Source organism: Folsomia candida, unplaced genomic scaffold (assembly GCF_002217175.1).
Source record: "Folsomia candida strain VU population unplaced genomic scaffold, ASM221717v1 Fcan01_Sc017, whole genome shotgun sequence".
Classification (NCBI taxonomy): domain Eukaryota; kingdom Metazoa; phylum Arthropoda; class Collembola; order Entomobryomorpha; family Isotomidae; genus Folsomia; species Folsomia candida.
Window position 1 is genome coordinate 1,924,947 of NW_019091209.1, and position 15,450 is coordinate 1,940,396.

Consider the following 15,450-nt stretch of genomic DNA (forward strand, 5'->3'; position numbering starts at 1 on the left):
CATTAGACTTTCTCCTCTGCTTTCTTTGTTGTGTGGTGAAAGGAGAGAACAGACTTTCTTGCCCTCTATTTCACTTCACAACTTCTTTACGTACTTCCTTCCTCATTTTTTTCGTCTTTTTCTGAGGAGTCGGGGTGTATGAATCTGTAAAGAGTTGCATCTTCTGCTTTCTTTTGCTTGTGTTGGTGGTTTGGTTGGTGGTGACGGGGAAAAATGATGGAGTGTGTGTATATGAACAGCGTGCTTTCCTTCTAGTTCAGTATGTATGTATGTACGTCTCAAGTTTCTGTTCTGTCCTCTCCCGTGAAGGAATGCGTTCTTTTTTCCTTGCTGAGATTGAGATTCATGCGGGTAACCGGATGATTTTACGACAAATAAGTGTCAGACGTCTTCCTCCTCCTTTCTGGGGGTAAATGGCGTGATGGAGTGGACGTGGATGGACCCCCTTGAGAAAGAGGGTGTTGTTATAACACAAATTTGTATCATTATGCCACTTACTTACTTGAGGCTATTGTCCTCCTCGGGGTGACGCTAATTTTACCTCGTACTACAAATTTGCATATGACAACGTACTTATCTGCATATGGAGGAAGATGATACCACTGCGGGGGGAATATTGATGAGGTGATTGTTGAGGAAGCGACCGAGATGCCAGTCAAGATTGTGAGATGCTTTAAAATGAACCATGTGAACAATCTGGTCTCTTGTGTTTTTCAGGATGGCGCAATAATGGACGGAGACGGTGACGGTGATGGCGTTATTAATCTGTCGCAACGACCCTCCGCTGCAAACACGCCGAACGGAAGCATCGAGTACGAGGACAGTGGCCAGGTTAGACATTTGTAATTTTATCATAATTTTTGCCCCGTTCACATTTAAATCGTCGACGACTTTCTCCCGGGTCCAATTCCACACTAATCGACGTAATTGTAAGAAATGGTGAAATTTGTGCAGCCCGTGTTATGACGAGGAGACAAAGACGAGAGAAAGCGGTGGTGGTGGTGGTGGTGGTGGTGGGGAGACAGGTGATTATGTACCTTAAATGCCACTCATACTCTCTGGAGAGAGTGGTTGATTGCCATGTCACAAAGTTTGAGCTTTTCATTTCAACCTACCACCACCACCACCAGTCGTCGTCCTGTCCTTGTAGTAAAAGTCACAAAATAGTGAGAATAAGACGAGTGGGTTGCGTGGACAAATTGTGAAAGAGCTTTATATTTACGGAAAGTTATAATTAGAAATGAAGCTAATTTTTCATCTTTTGTTTTTCCAAAGATCCCATTCCTCTATTTTAATTAACGCTAAGACAAATGCCAGGTGGATTAGGGGCTGACTTTTACCCTCGCCCTCGCCTTGCTCTCTCCCATTGTCTCATAGGTACATAAGCTACTCGCAAATAGGAGAAGTTGTGAAGAATTCCCTGAGAGATGAATTTGTCACTTTTGTTCTCAAATCCTCCCGAAAGTCTGACACTCATCTTTAGGTCACTATCAATCGGCTTTAACAAAAATTACGCCAGCCTGCCCGTCTCTATCCATCCAATTCCTTTATCTTCTCTGCGACAGTTCAATTTTCCATTTCCAAAAACTTTCTCATTTAGAAAACGTAAACTTTACTCTTTTTCACGTTCCACTTCAAAAGAGTTGAGCCGCCCGACGCCACTCTTAGTTGCCATTAATTAGAAACAAAGCAATTTGTTTAATTCCTTCAACTTTTCCTCATTGCAATCAATCCTCTCCCTCCACCGGCGTGCATGCCTCCTGCCTCCTCCACTAATTGATGCCGAGGCAGGCACATCGTCCTCGTCGGCCCACACTTTGCTCAATTTCTCAAGAGCACAATTCATCTCGAGAGGAGGTGACACTTTCAAAAATGAACATCAAATCTCATCATTACTTTGGAAAACATGACTCGGTTTCGCTACATGGAGGAAATCTGGGGTAGTTAGGCACGTATTGGTTTCTAGGGGGTAATGTAGGTGCTACCGATTGGTGTTAAAATTATACTAGGTGGTAAAAATTTGATACCGATATGGTAACACTATTACTCTTATCAATACCACTTTGGTAGAGTCGCTTTTGGTATTAAAATTAACTATACTGGTTCGTATATATCATTTTGGTAAAACTTTAATACCGATCTATGACTTATCAATACCACTTTGGTAGAGTCATAGGTACATGAATACCACTTGGTACTACTTTAATACTGGGTTTCTAAGCGTGTACATAAAATCTGGCTCGATTTAAATCCATATTATTCCTATGTACATCTGATCCTTATCACTCATGTTTTTTGGTCTGCCTACGTCACAAAAAGTATTAATTTCATTTGCAAAATCCGTCAACGTACCGTGTACCGTTTTGCATACGACTGGCTCAAAAATTGAAAACCTTCTTTACTGATTATGTATGTACACAAGAGTGGGTCGTGTCGTGTCACCCAAAAAATGATGATGCTGATGCTGATATTCTTTGACATTTGAGGTGAGAAAATGCCACTCGAAATGCATTATTCATACCACCACCTCCACCAATTTGCATGGGACGCTCTCCCTCCCAACTTGAGAAATTGTTTTATTGGTGACTTTTTTACACGAAAAAATGAGACGTCTCTGTACAGAAAACTTGAGAATTTTAATGACTCCAACCAGTGATTCTCTCCTCGTTTGTCCAACAACAAACAGACAGACAGCCTCGCACACAAAGTGAGATACACGGCGTGGCGTGGCTTGTCGTGGACGGGGCGTTGTGTCGAGTTAAAGTAAATGTTGTGCTCTTCTCACTCACTCAGTCAGCCACTAGTCATGGTCCTCTCCTCATATCTATTATGTATGGCATGGGAACTAGAAAACATTTTGAAATTTGTATCCAATTTACTTTGTTTATGCAACAGAGGGAGAATGAACGGTCTGGATGATGTCGTCCTCCTCTGCCTCAATTGAATTTGGGACGCAGGCAGCAGAGAAGCTTGTTTAGATTCCTACTCGGCTGTTTAGTTTAGCCCAACAAAGAAAACAGTCATGTGTTTATTCTGCTTGAAATAGCAGTGAGTGCATGGCTTTCTCCAATCTTCCTCCTTCTCCCACCACTGCCTCTTGTTTGGCACGAGTAAACAAACGGTGGGTGCAATATACAATGCTTTCACGAAGAGGAACAAGCCCATTATCATGACTCCCATGCATGGCAACGGATAGACGCAAATAATAATAACACTCCTCGCCGATGCCCCCCCCCTTCTCGCCAGGCCAGGCTTTTTAAATATCATACACGTCAATCATTCCCCACACCACGTATTAAAAAAAGAGAGACATTGGGTAACCGATTCGTCGATAAAGGGTATTTATTTTTAGTCACTTCTTCTTTTTTTGCTACTTGAACCAACTCTTCGAGATTCGTCACCCGGCTCTCGAGTAAGTCGTGAATGAGCAGATTTTAAACTAAATAAGTAAGTGTTGTGTTGGGATGACGAGTCGTATTTGAATCAAGTGGTGGTGGTGGTGGTGGTGGTCGTGATGGCAGTTTGAATTCTGGGGGGAGGAAAATAAATATAAAAAGAGGGTGACTCTCTCTCTTCTCTCTCTCTCGTGGTTTGGTTTGGTTATTATTGTTGCTTGTTGTTTTATTTACCAGGAAGAGAGAAGCAGCAATATCGTTGGTTTTTAGCTCGGAATCCTGCCTCAAAATCCGTTCGTCATCATACTCATCATGGATGATGATTTACTTTATTTCGTATTTTGTTGTGGTGTTGGTTGGTCGAGGTGGGTCGATGTGTTATTTGCGGATTGAACACATCCATGCATCCGCGGCGGACAATGTTTGTTAAAGAAAGAGGAGGAGGAAATGATCGATACAAATACACACATAGAGCGAGGAGGCCAAGGCGAAGGGGATATTGCTCCGAGGGACACACAATGCCTGCCGAGAGAGAGAGAGGACTTCGTCAGTTGTTTAGATTACTCAGGCATCCATCTGCAGAATAAACAGAGGCGTAATTGCGCTCCGCGATAGATTGGTGATGTGATGTTCGGATGGACAGGGGAGAAAGCAAGCGGCGGTAGTGTAAACATTCCCATCGAGGTCCATCTCTCCACAATGACTTATTGTTCCCATTTTAGAAGCAACCCTACCACCACGACCACCATTGTCTCAACTCCCTGCATGCAATTAAAGGGAAAAAGTCCCCCCTAAAATTCTCGATGGGGAAAAAAGAAGCGTCGCGCGACTGCTGCGGCGGATTGATGAGAAGAAGAGAGCAGATCAATTTAAAAGAAGTTGAAGTTGATTATAAACTAAAACCGAGTCGAATAATCAAATCTGCCCGAGAAAGAAAGAAGTCGAAAGTGAGAAAGTGAGAAAGTGAAACAATACTGAGGAGGGAATAATGGCGTGGCGTGAGCTGTTGTGGTGGTGGTGGTGGTGGTTATCGTGGTATAAGAATATTACCGGGTTTTGGATATGTAGTGCATGAATGAATTGATGAATATTTTTTCCCTCTCTCTCTCTCACATCTTCTTGTTCTTCTTCGATAACGGCCCCGAAGGCGGGTAAGCTTTTACTTACTCGTAATAATGACCTGTCGTGGGCTGAGATGGGAAATATTACCGTCATTAAGCAAAAGAAGTTTCAAAGAAAAATGACGAAGTCAACAAAACTCTCTCGGAGAGAGTAACCCTTCTTCTTCCTGACTGCCTACTAAGCACCAAAATAATAATTCTCAGCGTAACATAATTAAAGTCCCGCACCGATAAAAATGCATACATGGCACCTTGCTTGCTCGGCGTCCCAATAATTATAGGAAATTAATATGCACGCCGACAACTCTCTCTCTCTCTTTCCATTGTGTCCTCGTGGGCGGCTAAAACGGAGTCTCAGACAAATCACAAAAAAGTGCTTTCCCCACAGCAGCAAACCACGAATCCGAGGAACATGATGTTCCGTGGGGCACGTTGAGAAAACGGGTTTCTTCTCCTCCACCCACGGTTTGACATTTCTGCCTCCCTCGGGTCGGTCTACGGGAATATTTTTTTTTGTGCCTGATGAGAAATGAAGAATGCAAAAAAAGTAGATGTATAATTTTCTAGTTGTTGGTTCTCGCAGAGAAAGTTGAAGGTTTGGTTTGGTTTGGTTTACCGCACCGCACGGGAATTTATTATTCTGAGAAATTATCATTTTCTGAATTCCACAACGTCATCATGTAGAAGAGGAGTCGAGTCAAATGAAAAATTTATTTTCAAAAGGATATCTAAAACACAGCACAATCTTGGTGAAACATTGCTCATTTTTCGGGACAGCAAAGTTAGTTCTTTCGCGTGAGCAATCATGCAGGAGAGAGAAAAAGAGGTTGGTGGGGCTGGAAGTTGCACCCACACCGCATTAAAAACGCTTACTTCTTTTCCCTCCATCCCGTAAATATGACGAGGACGATCTTGCCAACTTTTTCTGTTCCGCAACCTCTGGGACCAACTTGTTCCACGGACAGCCTCACTCTCAATATAGAAACATTGTTCTTCTTCTCCCGAGATTTCGGCTGTGAGAAAAGATGAGACGTGTTTTGGACCCGTCAAGTGGGATGCGACCAAGATTGACACTGGGACGTCAGCGAGAGAAGGGAAATGTTTATATAATCAGCCACCAACCATCCTCCGCCCTTGGTTCATATATAACTCTTTTCCACTTTTTTTTTACCCTCTCCGCCAGGTATTTAGCATTCAGAACAAAAAGTCGGGACCTCAATCAGACACTTGTGTGTGACGGAGTGTAGGGAAGGCTGGCTGGCTGTGTGTGATGATGAGATGCTGGTGTCATCACAATCCGAATAAAGGTTGATTTTTCGCATTAGCATGGGTCCCACATTCCACCACCACCACTCCCCTCGTCCTCGGCCTTACTCACTCCTTCTTCAAACCACTGACTGGGTCTCGATTATATTCATTGAAATTAAACAGTGACAATCTGAAGGAAGAGGGCGAGAAGAGAGAGAAAGTGAATAAAAAAAAGTTTTTTGAATTACAAATAAAAAGTCGGGGGCTCGGTATTTGCTTTCTCGTACTGCGGGTGGGTGAGACTTGATTGCCATGCGAGCGAGTCGGCGTTGTCAAGGAAACCTGCATATTTTTCCGAGGAGTGCAAAGAAGTGTAAAAGCAATTAAGTGAGGCATTGTTTACCCACCACGGTGGTAGTGGCGGTGGTGGTGGTGGTGGCTTCTTCATGCAGAACACGGAAAAGAAAGTAGGAAGTAGAGAGAGAGGGACATATATAGTTTTTTTAGTGGGGTGGTGGTGTGGCCTGGGCCGTATTTTTGGTTGGTATTCATGTGCCAAATCCTCGAAATAACGGTGGGATTCTTCTTTTTCTTCTCCTCACGTGCTTGGCTGGCTTTTACTCACAGTTGGTTGGGCGGCTGACTTTCTCCTCGGTCTTCTCTCCTGGGTTGGGTGGGACAGGGTCGCGGCCGCGCTATCTCGGGTGAGGAAGATGGATGGATGAAGTGAAATAATGAATCGAATTAGCAGCTGAACTCGGATTATGTTTCCGCACCTTAATCAAGCAGGAGGCGTGATGCAATGTATGTTAATACCGAGCAGGAGCCGCGGAAGGGGAGAGGGGGACAATGTCCCCAGGGTTGTTCATCATCTCTCCATCTTATATAAACCCGTCCCTCCCCTGTTAATGTCCCCACAGCTTTTCCGCGGCGCCTGATCCCGTAGAAAGAGCCATGTTTGTTTTGTTCTTCTTACTTGGATCGTCTCATATCGCGCATTTTCTTCTCTCTTTCGAGATAATTGCTGTAGTGGTGGTGGGCTTGATTATCAACGTCGTTATCGTTATCGTGTATATTTATTTTCCCTAAACTTCCCCATTACCACCACCACCACCTTTGTTAGCCTAGTTATACCAATAATATTTCAACTTGTGTACCGATTCAGCCAATTAAGCGGATTGCGAATAATTTCCATTAAATTGTTTGTTGAAAAATGATACAGACTGACTCACCGGAGAAGAATCGACTTCACGGCCGTGTAGTTATCAACGCCTCACTTACCACGATACTTACTTGGTGTATGTGCATTATATTGTGTGTACATTGGCTTCACCATGCCATGCCGAGAACGAAGGGAGAGAGAAAGCCAGCCAATTCAGCAACTCACCAACCACCCCACAATTCCCAACATTATTGTGATGCTTCACTAACTTGTTATTCTACTCAAGTATTATTAGCAATAATAATTATAGATGAAAACGACGACGACGAGAAGGTGTATGCAGTGAGCGAATCAATTAATTAGTGCGACACTAGTAAGCCACACCACACCATTGTTACCTACGCCGTGGTGTAGTCTCGACCTGGCTGATTTCGAGGAAAGCAAGCAAGTAGTGGTGGTGGTGGTACTAATCTAATGAGAAAACAGTAACCGAGTCTTTGGTCACGGGGAGAGAGAGAGCATCCCATGAAATGAAATGAAATCGTATTAGCTATTAGTTGACACGACACAATATTGCAGATATGTGGGTACACACACAGTCCAACTAACGACTCGGCAAACAACCTGACTCGGTCTTTGTATGTACATACATTCATTTCGTGCCTCGTGTGTGATGCGCTAATTACTTACTTCTTCTTCTTCTTGCAACCACACATTTTCTGGTATTTGTATTTGCTTAATATCTACGAGGGACGACCTCTGACACTCACTTTATCGTCGTGCAAGACGAAGGAGTGGAATTAAGGGATGTGGATTATTTTCGGTGAGGATGATGTTTCTTTTTCTCTCTTCTCGAGGAGCAGAATCTGGTCTCGTCTCGGTTTGGGGTGGGTGTTGGTGGGTTGGTGAAAGTGAGACGTGTGTGGTTTGGTTGTGGAGTTTTCCTTTGAACAACCGTTGTCTTCATTCATCAGGATTTTTCTTATCTGGTGTCAAGCCGGAGAAAGAGAGCGAGCGAGTGCGGGTGAAAGTGCTTTTCTAGCTTTGCGCCGCTGGCTTGATAATTTGGTCGTTAGGATTTAGAAGGGCGTTGTTGTGTAAAAATAAATGTGCCCATGTCTGCTTTGTAGTACACAATGAGACCGACCTGTACCGCCCTTTCCTTGTGGGGCCCATCCAGCATTTTTCCTCCTTGAAATCCAGAGCTCAAGTGGTCCGGTGAGAGAAGGTTGTCCAGATAAGCCGCCGCCGTGTCGAGATTAATGAAGAATGTCGAGCAGCAGTATCCTCTCTCCTCGTGGCTGGCTGGACCTTAATCGAAATTAATCAAATTGCGACCTGCCACAGTGTGAAAATCATCACCACGACCACTTTCCCCATGGCACAACAAACAACACGCCGTATTTATCGGGTTGCTATTCATCCCCTGTCATGGTCCGGCCAACCCTCTCTTCTTCTTCCCTCCAATCAAAACTTTTTCTCACAAAAAAATATATATTTCTGCTGCTGCTGTCTCCTATTTTTCTGGATTGCGTGACTAACAAAAAATTCACTCAATCGAAATCTGGCTGGGCGTATAATTTGGACCTTCACTTAATTCCTCGACCAACCGACCACCTCGGATGAATGATACATATTATTATAATGAGTGCATTTAACCTGTCCTCTGTTTGCACCACTGGGTTGGTTTAAATTGCGTAGAACAAATTAATGGCTATTCGTCTTTATCTTAACGGGCGGGTGGTCTGGTCTGGTGGTTTGTATGACTCGTCGTTCCGGTGGTGGTGCCAGGTACTTTGCTTTACTTTCTCTACCTCGATTACCTATTCATTACAGTTTCCGTGAAGTGAACCCTTGTTTCGATACCCTTTCTTGTGCTGATGGGAGTTGCTATTTACTCGCCAAAGACAACCAACCAAACATCGAGGTTAGGAAAGAAGTTGCTTAATAGTAAGAGTTGCCGTCAGCCAGCCAGGGAGAGTTTTTGATAATGACTTACCACCACCACACCACCACCACTTCGATTCTGAATTACACAATTGGGAATGCTCCCGAGATAATTTCGAAAGAATTCAACTTTTCTGCCAACCAATAAAATAATTTACTGCTTACTTCCCATCATCATCATCATCATCATCGAAGTCATAGTCTACCTCGATTTTTGAAGGCTGGTTGAAAATGTTTAGGCATCTTTCTCTCCTCCTTTATGATCCGTGACTGACTCTCGGTGGATGATACGACGGGAGATTAAGGAGTTACGGAATTACTGATTTCGTTGTTGATGGGAGACTCGACCACTCGAATGCAATTGCCCTCTAAAGTATCGGCCCTCTATTATTGGAGAACATTGAAAAAGTAGTTATGCACGTCAAGCCGTATCTTCCCCACAATGGAGGAGACGGATAAATTACCTCCGTATCTGGGAGCATTTTCTTTTATTTTGCGGAGCGCCCATTGTACGTACGTACGTATTGGCAGGCGTGGCGTGGCGTAGTTTTAAGGGGTATGTGTGTGCACAGCAAAAGTCGAGTTTAGCCGGACTAAAAAGTGGACATACGTACACCCTCCAGAGACAGTAATATGAAGGCGACGACTGACTACTTTCACCCGAATGCTGAGTCTGCATTGTACGAGCCAAATGGTCGGCATCTAATGTTCTTTACATATAAGCAAAGTATCCTCCGCTGCCAAGAAAATTGTTTTGAACACACGACCACCACTCTCTTCTGGCACATTAAAAACTTCTGTCCGAGCGTCTCTCCAAGAAAAAAGCGAGCCCAGTAACAAAACATGTATGCATCCGAGTAGTATCATTTTGACAGCTGCTGCCCTTTATTTTTTAACGGAATGACCACCACAGCCGGTGTCGTCGTCACTGGAAATTGTGCCCATTTCCGAAAAACTCTGATGATTTAGTTTTTTTTCTGACTTCAACAAAGTGCCATGCTAATTCTCTTATCAATATCGTTCCCCTCCGCTTTTTTTATTCGGCTGACCCGCGCGTCCTGTCGTCCGCCCATTTGCACCTCATTGCAGGCAGGGGATCATGTCGCGTATAACTTATTAGTCTCCCCACTTTCATTCCGTGAAGTGCTTCGGTCCACGATGGCATGTGTTGTCGAGAGGAAAATATGTACGGAACGCATCCCGCCAAAGGTGTGCTGTCGTTGCTGGGGGTGTAGGAATTAGGATATAAATTGACATCTGCTCCGGCGGGAATTGATCAAGAGTGGTGCGGGGTCCGAGAGGTAGATTCTTCCAATATTGAGCGGACAGTTGTGTGCGAGGTGGCCCCTGAGAGACGCTCAGTGTGTGGATAAAGGGGACGGCAGTTAGCCTATCTGCTCTGACTCCATAAATCTTCCGTCAATGTCCGTAAAGATAGCACCTTGGCCAAATGGGGGACAACACGTTTGGATTATGCACAAGAAGAAACGTTTTTTTCTCTCTCGCGACGCTGTCCTTTCTTTGTTAATGCATGTCGCCCTGTTGGGAGGAAAGATCAGCATGTCAGTTGAACCACCACCACCACCACCGGGCATCTGATGCTGAGAGAGAGAGAGAAAGGGTGTGATTGGAGATTATTGCCTCGCTGTGTTGAAACCGGAGAAAAATGGAAGATGAATATCTGTGAAATTGCTTTTATTTCACAGCATCAGCTTCCTTCGTTATTTGTGCGTTGTGGGTGGGTGGGACGCAGGTTGTGACCCATTCCTCCGCACCCGCGCATTTTGTCCACCATTTTTGTGCAGAGTTTAGCAGTTTTCTTCTCTCCTCCAAAAATAAGTAGAGTTTCGTCGGATTAAATGAGGCAATTTAGCTCGACCTTTCCGTTGGAGAGATTGTATCCAAACAAGTCGGCGTAAAACATTTAAATACTTGGTTCATGCATTGTGTAATAGGCACGGAAGAAGAGGCGATGGGGTCGTCCTGGTGGAGAAAGTAGGACATGTTTTTGGCTGATGCGATATGTCTCTTCCCATCTCGCATCCTAATTAGTTGGGGGCTTCGGGCTGAGCAAGAAAAGTGAGACTTTTGCTCTCTCCTTCGGTCGTGTTGATCTTGCTTTTCCGTCAGAAAGAGGACGACGAGAGAGAGTAAAAGATGAGCACAATTGATGTGAGAAAGTTGAAGGGGACGGGTGAATTTTAAATAAAGATTCTTCTCTCTCTCTCTCGAAAAAGAGGTAGGAATGGGGTCCTCTCCTGATTATTGAGCCCTTTTAACATGCACAAATGAGCTTCGTGTAACTTTTATTTGAATTACACTCCAGGGATCATTTCCCGTTGCTTTTTCCACGCTTATCTAGCCCATGAAATCTTCTTGTAGTGCTTCTGAATTAAGTTGATAAGCACTTTTCTCAATTTGTGATCCACATCTTAATTCTATATTCTACTTTCCACCACCACCATCCAGCATATGTCATTTACTTAGAAGTAGGAGCGAGTGCTTTCCACTCATCCTTGATCCTTCCAGGGAGAGGAGATGAATCTCTTCACTTCCGCATACCCACAACCCTCCCCTTCAATCAGCTCGCTGCATAATAAGAATTCATCCATATGGTTCGAAAAAGACAGAAATCCTGATCAGTTATGTGTATCTTGCTCTCTCTCTCTTTCGAGATGTTTAATTCATTCCGGATGATCGGCCACGAATTCGATTGAAACTTAGTTCCAAGTACGTATCTACATGTCCCGACATGGTGACGATGACGATGACGATGAAGAACAAGCTTGAGTAAGTAAGACTGAGAGTGAAAGTAAGTCGTGGAGACGTAAAGAGAAGGAGGAAATGCGGAAAAATAGAGTGTGTGTTTGTCCTCGTGGTGGTGGTGCTACTTTGCATACAACATTAGCGAAGCATGGCCATGTATTAAAAATTAGTTGGAGAGACTTCCTTCCTTCTTCTTCTCCTTTGACAAAGGGGGAGTGTAATTGCAAGGGAAATAATGTACTAATGTGGAGGAATATTTATGTGCGGCCGGGCAGAAAAGTGAAGGCGCAGCGGCACCACCACCACCACCTTATCTTTCTCTTCTGGAAGAAGAAAGAGTTAGCCGTGTATCTCTTGCCCCGAGCTGGTTGGTAATTATGCACGCGTGGTTGAGCCTCCTCCTCCTTGAGAGAGAGAGAGGAGAGTCGCGGTACTTTATTTTTCACACTTGACTCTTCTTCGTCGCCAATTCCTCCACGACCAGAGCGGTATTTCCTTCTACCACCACGACCACCACCACCCCCCAGATTTGGTGATTAGCCCGTCACTTATTTTCTCTGAGGTCTCCCTGGCTTTTGTGCTGGACTATGAACAACATCACCCAGTGGTCGCGGAAACTTGAGGGGACAGAGGGACAATGTCCCCACGGTTGTTCGATGTCCGCATCATCTCCCCATCTTATATAAACCCGGCCCTTCCCTCCATCCTACAATGTTAATGTCCCCAGATGTCCCCACGGCTTCCGCGGCCACTGTCACCACCACCCCCTGAAATGATTTCTCTTCTCCTTAAATTTCTCCCAAAACGTAGTAAGTAACGAACCCGATTATTTGCCTGCCTGCCCACTTGAAGTGGCGAAGAATGGTAGTACGCCGTAGCTTTCTCCTTTCCACACGATTACCCCATCTCAACACCTTTGTCACCAATTCTGAAATCAATCCGATTGTTCCCGGCTGGCTAAGCAATGAGGCCAGGTGATTAGATTGTTGTGTGTGAAAAGGATTTTCAACCCGATAAGCGCTGTCCAACTGGGGAGGAGAAATCGGAACTGCCTCCAATGAAGTTATCAGAGAGAGAAGTTCGAGTATGATTTGTGAGATGAAGACAAGGAGAGAAATCCATTAAAGGGAGTGATACCGCTATACTTTTGCCTTATAAAGTCGCCCTGTGGATGGGGTGACTAAAATGAAAAAAGAGCATCAAGAAGACCAAGACAACGATGAATGATATTCCTTGACGGAGTCGTTTGCTTGCTCAATTGTTCCACCGTCTTTTCGGAAATAACGCCAAAGGTCCGGTCCAACCACCACCTCCCAAACAAAGTTACGAGTGAAAAAGTTTTTTTTCAGAAATATGTACGCAGTAAACGACTCTCTCGCCCTAAAAGAGAGAGAGAGAAAGCATGGGCAGTTGTGTGAATTATTGCAAGGAATGCTTTTGAAGGGGCATTTTATCGGGTAGAAAAATAAAAAAAGAACAATTGTCTCGCTGCAAACGGGGTTGGTGCGTTGTGGATGGATGAGAAAGTATCGGATCCCGGGTGTTGGGATGTCCAACCCATTATGGTGCAATTTCTTTATGAAAAACACTTTGCTGTCTTTTTCGATGGCTATTTCTCTCTCCACCATATATTCCCACTTTTCGAGGAAATACAAATATAACAAATGTTCGATCAAGTCGCAAATCGGTTCAGGACTGCGGCTCCTGCTCGTGCTGCTGATCTCCTCTCCATCATCGCGAGATTTTCACTGCTACTACTCCGTCGTAGGCCAAGCATGAGATTCCAAGACCACGGTTTCCGCAAAAAGTGTGCTGCTAACTTTTGTCGAACTCTGGAGATGGGTTGTGGGAGGAGGAGGACGTCTTTTCTGATGGGTGGAATTATGACACCTTTTTAGCCCACCGGTCCCACCAGGCTTCGTGCATTTCGAATTAGAAGGACACCACTTCTATAAATCTTCTCACCGTATTTTTCGTCCCATTGGACTGGTGATGGCCACTGTAAATTTTAACTTTTGGCTATTTCTGGACGGGAGGGTGTTGCAATATATTTCCCATCCGAAGAGAAAGTGTGAGACGTACGAGGGGAGTCGTAAATCAGAACCGTGTTATTGCCATTTAGACCGAGATGGATACCCTGACGCTGCACATACACACATTCGTCCCCAGAATTCAATATGCCTCTGAAGCAGCAGTAAAAAAAATGGACTGAAATTCAACAGTCATCGACATTAACGAAAATGGAGTGCGGTACATTACGTGGCGTGGTGTGGGTCTTGGTCGGTATCTGAAAAAAAATCAGCAACCAAACCACTTGATACATACACATCTCTCTCTCCAGCACTCTCTCTTACACACTCGTAAAACTTGGCTCTTGCCCTGTTTTCACTACGACAAAATATCAAACTCTTACTAATAAATGGGATCGTGTTTCAAAATTTTACGGCCTAACAGAACAAGTCTATTCCATCTTGAGTGGAAATCCAGTCCACTTCTGTACATTAGCTTGGTCGCGTATTTTGTGAGAAATGGAGTAACAGATTGAGAAGTTTATTCCTAATGACGAGTATCCACCCGAAATGCTCCCGTGTGGCCCATCAGCCTCGAGGAGGCAACAGCACCTTCCACCTTCCTCTGCCCAATATCGCCATCGCCGAGGGTCACATAAGCCAATTTGGCAAAGACACTACACTCCGACTCTGGAATTCGTATGAATCCGAGAGAAAGTCGCCACCCGTCTTTCTGACAAAGTGCGGATTGAGTTGTTGTGGGTTTCCTTTGAGTGACGGATGTTGACATTTACATCCCATTACATTTGTACGGCAGGAATTACCGCGGTGGTTGGGTGACGATGGATAAAGGCAGGCCTGGTTTGGGCCCAATTTGACTTTTTATAGGGCAATAACTACCTCCGAGGAGGCACTCTATGTATGTATTGTTGTGGCTGATTTGCGTATGTATGAGGTCGCTGACGATGTGTCTAAGGTGGACAAGATAGCATTGTTTAGTGGGTGCCATGATGAGGGTAGGAGAAAAAAAGAGGAGCCTATTTTTTTATTAAGGCGCTGAATGCAGGTCGCGTAGAAACGGATACCATTTGGTCTTTGGGAATGGGCTGTCGTGAGCAAATATTTACTTGGTGTGTGCTGCTCCTTGCATGAAGTTGTGGAGATGCTGCAATGAATGATAAGACGTTAAAATGCATTACTATGATGTCACATGAAATAAAAGCCATACACAGTTGAGCATTATGTGAAAAATATGGAAATATACTGCTCCCGGCAAGCAAAACATCGTCCTGCATATGAAATATGTGATAAGGGATCTTCCCGTGAAAGGGATGAAACGGAGAAGAAGCGAGTTTTTAAGTTGCTCCTCGGATGCCCTGGTGAATATCAATGGCATCTCGGTGGCGGTGGAGAGGTAGTGCACTTTGACAACGCTTCCTCTCTCTCTCCTCGAATTAACGATGAAAACAAAGCGGCGACGAGGAGAACGACGATGACGACGACGACGAACCACCACACTCGCTTTTTATGGCCCAAAACTTCACCCCGACCCGATCACCAAAAACGCAACTTTTACCACTTTCTCTCTACGTTCTCATCATCATCATCATCATTACCATACACACTCTCCAACCTTGTTTGCATCCCCGTAAAAAGAAGAAGAGACGTGCAGCCACTTCTTCTTGGTCTTCTTATCTCTCGAGCACTTTTTTCTACTCGGGCTCCCCCGCCGAGGAGGAGGCATGTGTGTGTGTGTGTGCCTTAGTAGACCTTTGGTTCCCAGAGGACCCCTTCCTCTTCTT

The 15,450-nt window shown here is 44.5% G+C and overlaps 1 protein-coding gene across 13 annotated transcripts in view; it reads left to right on the plus strand.

Moving 5' to 3' along the window:
• The window catches only part of LOC110856740 (forkhead box protein P1), a 60,523-nt gene that overhangs the window by 29,683 nt on the left and 15,390 nt on the right, over positions 1–15,450 (plus strand). For 12 of the 13 annotated variants that reach the window (XM_035857314.1, XM_035857310.1, XM_035857321.1 and 9 more), the window contains one exon: positions 718–831. In XM_035857314.1, the coding sequence (XP_035713207.1) occupies positions 718–831 (114 nt within the window). Of the gene's footprint in view, positions 1–8; positions 625–717; positions 832–15,450 lie in introns of those variants that run through there. The other variant, XM_035857317.1, reaches the window with a different exon arrangement.